The 8,533-nt window shown below is 57.6% G+C and overlaps 1 protein-coding gene across 1 annotated transcript in view; it reads right to left on the bottom strand.

Moving 5' to 3' along the window:
- Positions 1-3,481: 3,481 nt before the first annotated feature.
- The window catches only part of SLC22A8 (solute carrier family 22 member 8), a 29,376-nt gene continuing 24,324 nt past the window's right edge, over positions 3,482-8,533 (bottom strand). Inside the window, exons 5-10 of the mRNA XM_075547547.1 lie at positions 6,969-7,092; positions 6,665-6,780; positions 5,348-5,562; positions 4,069-4,177; positions 3,744-3,947; positions 3,482-3,647 (exon numbers count right to left, since the gene is read on the bottom strand). Of these exons, the coding sequence (XP_075403662.1) occupies positions 3,482-3,647; positions 3,744-3,947; positions 4,069-4,177; positions 5,348-5,562; positions 6,665-6,780; positions 6,969-7,092 (934 nt within the window). The remainder of the gene's footprint in view (positions 3,648-3,743; positions 3,948-4,068; positions 4,178-5,347; positions 5,563-6,664; positions 6,781-6,968; positions 7,093-8,533) is intronic.

The following is an 8,533-nucleotide window of genomic DNA, read 5'->3' as shown; positions in this document are numbered from 1 at the left end:
GTTTGATTTCCAGCCAGTGTACCTCGTGCATGGCCCTGAGCACATGGCGTTGCTCTGTAAGCTGTCCGTGTGGGCTGGTGTGTTCCTGTGCTGCTGACCAGGTCTCAGCAGAGCGTCAAGACAAAGATGGACTAGTCAGAAAGGCCTGGTGATCTGCTCCCCAAAAATCAGCCTAGGAAAACCCTGTGGATCCCCAAGATCTTCCCTGCAACCCCTCTCAGGGATCGTGTAGGGCGAGGCAATGTTTCAGTCTGCTGTGCCGGGTCACCGTGAGCCTGGGGTGAAATCAATGGCAGTGGACCGCAGGGACTGCAGTGTAAAACACCTCCCCCCCCCCCCCGGGCTTTGCAAGCGGAATATGCGTCAAAGGACACACCGCCTCGGGAACAGTGTTTTATGCTGCAGTGAGATGTTGACATGAATAGATTGCATTAAATAAAATACATGATTTCAATTCCACCTGTTCTTTTTCTCTGGAAAGTGGCTATTGGACATTTCGGGGCCCGAGGTGATGTACTGTTTTAGTCTGTTGTACACAGGGATGCTTTGAGTTGGAAACGACTCGAAGGCACCTAACAACAACAACAACAACCAACAACATGTGATCTAGAAGGAGTCCTGGGGGCTCAGTGGACAGGCAATCAGCTGCTCATGGGAAGGCTGGCGGTTCGGACCCACCCAGCACAGAACCAAGCAAAGGGCTGGCCGTCCACTTACATTACAGTGACAGCCAAGATCATCCTACAGAGCACAGCTCAACGCTGTCGCCTGCGAGGACTTCGAGGGTCACAGTCAACCCAACAGCAAAGTGCAGCGACAGCTAGGGCATTTGAAATGATTGATGTGCTTGGAAGTACAGCGTGCTCCTTCGAGGCAAGGAAGGCCAGACTTTGCTCCACATCCTTGGCACCTGTCAGGAGAGACCCGTCCCTGGAGAAGGACATGATGCGTGGTAAAGTTGAGGGGCAGTGAAAGAGAGGAAGGCCCTCCCCCAATGAGATGAATCGACACTGTGGCTGCAACAATGACTGAAGCGTAAGAACGATTGTGAAGATGGCCAGGACCGGACACGGCTTCGTTCTGTTGTGTGTTGTGTTGTTAGGAATTGGAGCCACTTAAACAGCACTTAACCACTCAGCAACACGTGGCCTGCAGGCGCCTGGAGCGTGTCGCAGGTTACACCATTGGACAGCTGACCCCAAGGGCAGCCGTCTGAACCGCCAGCTGCTTCACGGGAGAAGGAGCACAAACAGTCTCAGAAACCCCCGGGGCAGTTCTAGGCCGTCCTAGAGGGTCACTGCGATTCAGAATGGACTCGACGGCCGTGGCTCACACTGGACAATCATCGGACAGTGCTGGCGTGGACTAGAGAAGGGCTCTTACTAAAGTCCTGGGGGACATCAATAGCTAAGGGGGCATACAGGACAAGGAGCTGATTTGGATATTGTTTGGTGACAAGGAGCGGAACCCCTCACCTTATGAATTTATTGATTGAATCTAAAGGCATTGATTGGACCCCGGGGGCCGAGTGTGGACTCAGGTCTGAGGAGGCACCTGGAACCCACTGAGAGTCAATCCCAGTGGCCTCACCAGTTCTCCTTACCCAGCATCACGCCGGCTTCCTGCTAGGTTTACTCTGCACATTTGCTTTAGCCTCTGCACAATTGGCATTCTTGCCTCTGCTTGCATTTGGGCCAGCCCCAAACTCTAAAAGCAAACTCACTGCCATCAAGTCGGTTCCGATTGACAGTGACCCTCTAGGACAGGGTTGAATCCCCCCCCCCCCCTTTTATGAGTCTGAGCCTGCACATCTTTACAGGAGCAGAAAGTCGTGTCTTCCTCTCTCAGAACGATTGGGAGGTTTGGACTGCCGACTTGCAGTTAGCAGCCCAACCCGTAACCCACACAACCACCAGGGTCCAGCCTCACATTAATTGGCCAGTCCAGGAAAGACCAAGAGATGGACTAGACCTTCATGCCTCAGATCCCTGGCCAGGAGAGAACATCCCAGTAGTCTGATGTGGCTCAGAAGTGCCCTTTGTTGCAGACAGATGAAATCAGGGGCGTGGGGTCCATAATTGTGCAGCTAACAGGGTCTGGGGACACAGATCCTGAGAGAAGGGGTGACACAGGGCAGGCCAAGTGACCACAGTGGCCTGAGAAGGAGTGGCCAGGAGGCAGAGGGAGCTGCCAGTGTGGACAGCTGAGGAACCTGGGGAGGAAGCAAAAGAAGGGCAGGGCCAGTAGGGCCAGGTCAGCTGAGAGGCCAAGTACCAGGAAGAGCACAGTGGGCACAATCAGGTCCTTATGAAGCCAGTTTCCACGCTGAGAAGGGTGTAGCGGCAGGTGAGCGAGCTTGGAGGCACGGCACACAGGCAGCTCCTTCATGACGTGATGTTGGCTGGGAAAGGGAGAAAGGTATTGGCCCTGCAGGGAGCGATGGAAACCAGGGAGGGTGATTACTGGGCTTTGTTTAGAAGGGGAGGGGCCAGGAGAGCAGAAATGGGCCCAGAGACACGTGGGGAGGTGCTGGCTGCTGGCCGAAGGAGATGGAGGCAGAGTCCGTGGGAGGCCTGTCCTTCTGTCTCCAGCAGAGGGAACCTGGGGGGCACTGTGTTGACGTCAGCAGCCCTCAAGCGTGGCTGTGGTTTTTTTCCCCTCTCCCCATTAAAGAGAAGACAGAGCTATCTGCTGTGCCCTCAGCCAGAGCCAAGGCTCGGAGGATTGGGGTGAACAGGGTCAGAAGGCAAGGAGCCTCCCTGGGCATGTCTCAGGATCTGCTCACATGCGTGCTTGTCCACTCAGACTCAAACTCACCGCCACTGAGTCAATCCATTTGGATACAGAGACACCCCCTAGGATGGGGTAGAGCTTGCCCCTGCGAGTTTCCAACCTCCTAACTCTTTACAGAAGGAGGAAGCCCTGTCTCTCTCCCTCAGGGTGGCTGGTGGTTTCAAACTGCTGACCTGGCCCTTAGCAGCTCACCACGTAATCACGCTGCCACCACCCGTGGATGCGGGGACATGTATTTTCCAGCAGGGCCTCGGGCAGCACACACATGCATGCACCTGTTCACATCAACCCAGCTCGCCGGGACCTGGGTGCCCACACCTGCTTGTTATACACAAGCACACACCCACACAGTGGCCTGTCCCCTTCCTCAACCCCATCCTTGGGCAACTTGGCAGAGTTCCTCATCATTGTTTATTGAAAGCCCCCCCCCCTCCCTGAAAGCCATTTTGGAGAAAGGGGCTTTGAAGGGGAGATTGTCTTTGTCTTGGGTGCCCAGGACCGAGCCAGGGGCCCCAGGGACCAACAGAGGGCAGAGGCTTGGACTTTAGGGAGGCTGAGGGCAGGGTGAATGTGGGAAGCCCTTGCACTGGCCAGGCCTGGGCTGGGGGCTCTGGTGGTGGTGGGGTGGACAGTCTTTCACCCAAGGCTCAGTAGATTTTGTCTTCAGTCTCCCTGGTGTCTGAAGAACTCAGAGGTGGGGAGGGCCCGGGTTCAGACCAGTCCCCGGAGGGCAGGCAAAGGGGTGCTGCTGCTTTCCGCTGGGGGCGAGCCCGGGATCACAGGGCTGCAGAAGAATCCTCTGGGAGGCCTTTTCTGCTTCAGGGTCTGGCTCTGCCTTCTTGGCCCGATGGGACCTGAGGACGGAGAGGACTTAGGCAAGCAAAGCCCTGGGGTCCAGCCCGGTTTCCCTGAGGAGGAGCCCTGGTGGGGGCCCAGAGGCAGGCACTGACCACTTTTCTACGTCGTCGATGGTCTCTGGCAAGGGCTGGTTGAGGGTCTCGGGCAGGAAGAGGGCAGCAGAGCCTCCCAGGAGGGCGAAGACCCCATAGATGACATTGGGGATGAAGGGCTGCACCTCGCTCAGTGTCTTCACCATCGGGGACAGCATACTGCCCACTCGAGTCCACAGGTTACTGATGCCCAAGCCTGTTTGCCTGGTGGGGGGTGGGGGAGAGTGTGGGGGGCTCAGGGGATGGCCCCCAGGGCAGAGGACAGGAGGAAGCTGCTGCCTCACTGGTGCTGTGTTCTCTGGTTAATCCCGGCACCCACACCTACCGGATCACGGTGGGATACAGCTCGCTGGTGTAGAGGAAGAGGCAGCTGAAGGAGCTAGACAGGCAGCCCTTCCCAAACACAGCCAGTGCCGTCCTCAGCGTCTGCAGCTCTGCGGAGGGGAGAAAACTCATGGAACTGACCACCCCCCTGGACACGTCACTTGGCAAGCCTTCCCAGTCCATCTGCCCCAGACCTTTCCCCGTGCCCCAGCCCGGATGATCACCTCACGGGCTTGGAAGGGCAGCGTGGGGACCGGGGAGGCACAGGTCTGCTTTGCCTTCGCCTGGAATCTCACGGGAGGGCTGGCTATCGAGTTTCAGGACCGGCTGTAACAATTCTACAGCGGACGCGGTCTCTCTTTTTGCTTTGGCTGCCAGGAAGCTCAGACCCAAACTTTGAGCTCAGTCATAGCCCCTCTGCGGCTTCTAATGCTGTGCCTGCTCACCTCCCGCTGTGTTTGTGTCCCCGCCCTGGCTCGGGTTTCTTCTTCTCATTTATATTTGGATATTTATATTTGGCTTTTGTCTTAAGATGCTTCCCATCCCTTTAGAAGGATATAGGGATGATCAACGAAGGAGCCTGGTGGTATCGGGGTTAGTCGTTGGGCTGCGAATGGCAAGGCCAGCAGTTCAAAACCACTAGCCTTCACCTTAGGAGAAAGATGGGGATGTCTACTCCCATAAAGAGTTACCGCCTTGGAAACCCACAAGGGGCCGCTTCAATCTGTCCTCAAGGGTCGCTATGAGTTGGCATCGACTTGAGGTCCGTGAGTTGAGTCGAATTGAGGGAAATCAGCAAACATTGCCAAAAAGAACTCACTGCCGGGAATAGATTCTGACTCACGGAGATGCTTTGGGGGCCGTCGGCGATGTCCAACGACTGGCCTCAATGCGGGTAGCAGCTCGGGGCGCAACCACCGCACCACCTGGGCTCCTAGCCGCTAGTGACAAGCCGGCACCTCTATAAAAGACAAGTGGCCCGTCCAAGCCCTGACGGAGGAAGTTGTGAGCTCCGGGCCCCTTGTTCTCTGCGGTGGTGACACAGGGACACCCTTAACCTCGATAGCCTGCTCGGTCCAAGTCAGCTCCGGAAAGGAGCTTCGATAGCATCTAGCCGGACAGAGTCAGAGTCTAGACTAAAGACCTGAGACCCAGTGAGCACAGCCACTTGACTCAAGGTGACACGGTGCTTTAGAGGCAGAGTCGCAGGCTAGCCCAGGACATGTGGCCCTGTGTGGTCCATTCTCCTCCCAGGGTTCTGGGGTAGCCCAGCCTCTCACCCGAGGGCACGAAGATGAGTGCCAGGATAGCTCCTCCGGCCAGGAGGAGAGCTGCAGCCTCTGTGTTGTGCCGGCCCAGGTAGCTCATGGAGAGGATGGTGATGAACTTGGCGGGGATGTCAACCCCCCCAAAGATGATCTGGAGGACGTAGATGTTGACCCCAAACTCTTCCACTCCCATGGCCAAACTGTAGTAGGCAAACCCGGTGGAAAACCTGAAGAACAGAGAGCGGGGGTCAGTGTCGCGGGGGCTTCCTCATCCCGGCCCCAGGGGACCCGTTTCACGATTGTGCCAACAAGAGGCCCTGGGAGAGGTGAATGCTCTGGGTGCGTTGTGTCAGAGACGGGTCTGCCTCTGGCGTGTGGTGACATCGGGGCCATGCAGTTGACCCCTGAGGGCAGCGGGACTGGAAGGAATCTTGGGGACCACACCCCAAAGCCAAATCCGGCACCATTGAGTCGATTCTGACCCCTTGGGGGCGCTGTGTGCCACAGAGCAGAAGCTACCCTGTCGGGTGTTTCTTGGCTGTCGCATGGACTGAAGTAACTCGCCCCACCTTTCGTCTGTGGAGCCTCTGGGTGGGTCTGGACCCCCAACTTTTGGGCTAGTAAATGAGCACAAATGGGGAGCACCACCCAGGGGCCGGCAGGCAACCCATCCACTGCTATTGAGTGGACCCCAATTCCCAGTGACCCAGTAGGGCAGTGTCTAATGGTCCCTCTGGCTGGGTGGGAGTTGCCTGTTCATTGACATTGGCCAGCAGAGTTCCGTGCTGGGGAGGTGAAAGTTAAGCGTTCCGCATGGACCAGCTCGCTCTCCCCGACCCCCCACCAGCATCCTGGGCTCTCTTTAGAGAAGCGCCCCTGGACCACGGGTTTGACCCCATTCATACGGGCACGGGCAGTATGGACAAGGGCTTCGGCGTCAGGGCACAAAAGGGGATTGCAGAGAAAATGCAGTTCCCACACAATTTCTGTTTTCAAGCCTGAAAGCCGGAGGGCAGCTGTGCCCTGTGGTGTCTCAAAGGGCAGAGCTGGACCAGCGGAAGCAGTGGCAGGGAGACTCAGCTTGCAGACACGTCCACGGCTGCGGTCCTGTCTGGTGAAAGAGTTCAAGGCACTGCTGCATGGGTGGAGGGGGTGTGACCCTGGTGACTGGGTCTGGGCTGGGGCAAGGACAGAGATGCAGAGGACTTGGGCGTTGGGGCAGGCCGGGGGAAGGGGGTGCTTGATTCCACTTGCAGATGCCCTGGGCTGTGCTCTCTGCCGAGTCTGCCAGAGGTGCTGGGGTGTGCGCAGGGAGAGGCGGTGGGTTACCAGGCCAGGGAGAGACAGAGCGTCACACGGCGCAGGACGGGCGTCCGGAGGAGGTCGGTGATGGTGTACTTGGCCTTGGCCAAGGAGATCTCCTTCTGCAGGTTGTGTTTGAGCTCCTTGGGGAAGAGGAAGGAAGGGGAGCTGTTACTGACCCGCTGGTGGGCAGGAAGCAGAAGGTCTAGGCGTGGGACCTCCAGAGGGGCTGGCTTAGGGGGCCAGATAGGGTGCAGGCTTGGAGGCAGGGGAACAGAGCCAAGCAGAAGGAAGAACCCTCCTTCAGACATCGATCCCTCCTCATCCCTACCTCTAAGCTGAACTTCTCTCCTTCCTCCTTCTTGCCGTTGAAGGCAGCTGCCCGCCGGAGGACCTTCAGGGCCTTCGAGGACTTTCCGGACAGGACCATCCAGCGTACAGACTCTGATATCCACCTGGGGGGACCCCCCACCCAGAGACCCCCCTTTGAGAAGATGGGAGGACAGCAACAGCCAAGGTCAGGGGGTTGAAAGCTTAGACACTCGAGAGCTGCCTTTCTTCAGATGCGGTGGACTTTAAACGTGGCCCACATGTGCACCTGGGCTGCCTGCAGCCTGCAAACATTCCAGCTTTCCCTTCTCCCCCTCCAGAAGAGCTCTCCCCTGTCCCCCAGCTGGGTTGCTTGTTATCTTTGGGCCTCTTCCTGAGCTGGGAGCCCCAGGCTCTAGGTCAAGACAGATCGGTCCCGAGAAAGAGACAGCGTGTCTCCAGCCTGCCTGAGGCCATGTCCACAGCTTCTTGGGTGAACAAGGGGACAGGGCAGCTTGGGCAAGAGGCCCAAGGCTAAGCGAGGACAGACTGGCCAGCTGGCTGGGTGGGGAGCACAGCCTAGGGGGTGTCAAGCTGTCAGATGATTGGCTCGCGGGCAGTTGGTCCATCCTCCCCTCCCCCTTGAGCAGACCTCACGGGCTCCTAGGTGAAGAAGAATGGGGGAAGCAGAGGTGTCGGGCGAAAGGGATGGTGTTGGAGAGGTCTGGTGCAAGGGGGTTTCTGCTCTAACTGTGTGCCCTGTAAGCACCCAGGACCGAGCTCCAGTGAGGTCCTTGGGCAAGTGGACCTTGGTCACCCAGCCTCAGATCATTTCCCCAGTGGATAGTGGTGCCTACCTGGACCCATCGCCACTCAGCCTCCCAGCTTTGTGGTTTCCGTTTCTACCCTGACCATCTTCCTAGGTGCCTCAGCGGGAATATCGGCCTTCCAAACCCACACCCAGGGTCTGGACTCCCTCCTCCACCTCCGAGAAGAATAACGGTTCTCGGACTCTGCCGCTGGATCCATTCTGACCCAGAGAGGTTCTGGAGGGCAGCGCAGAATGGCCCTGTGGGTTTCCGGGACAGGAACTCTACAAGAGTATAAAGTCTCTCCTTCCGTGGAACGACCGGTGGTTCCGAAGGACTGCCTTGGCGGTTCGTCGTGCAATGGGTGACCCACGACAGCACCTAGGATCTGTGGTCACATTGGCTCCCAGCTAGTGAGCCTCCCGAGGTGCCAGACCCACAAAACTCGGGGACCGGTAGTCTTGTCTTCATTTGACCTAAAAACATCTGAGACTTGTTTGAAGCCGCACCACGCAGGGCCTTGAGTTCTGGTCTTGCCCTGCTGATCCCCAGCCTGGATTTAACCCCTCGACTCTCTATTTCTTCTCTTCCCCATTCCACATTGCGGACACTCCCTGGATCCACTCCCCCCTCGATCACCCACTCACTCACCCACCCACCCTTAGATTGCCTGTGCTCCCTGCTCCCGGTCCCTGGGTGGTTCCAGGGCTTGACTACTAGCTGCAAGGCTGGCAGTTTGAACTCCCCAGAGACAGACCCGGCCATTGGCTTGTGGAAG

The sequence above is a fragment of the Tenrec ecaudatus genome, chromosome 4 (genome assembly GCF_050624435.1).
Source record: "Tenrec ecaudatus isolate mTenEca1 chromosome 4, mTenEca1.hap1, whole genome shotgun sequence".
In the NCBI taxonomy this organism is placed as follows: Eukaryota; Metazoa; Chordata; class Mammalia; order Afrosoricida; family Tenrecidae; genus Tenrec; species Tenrec ecaudatus.
Note: the sequence above shows the minus strand (reverse complement) of the source record. Positions and strands in the feature narration are given on the sequence as shown.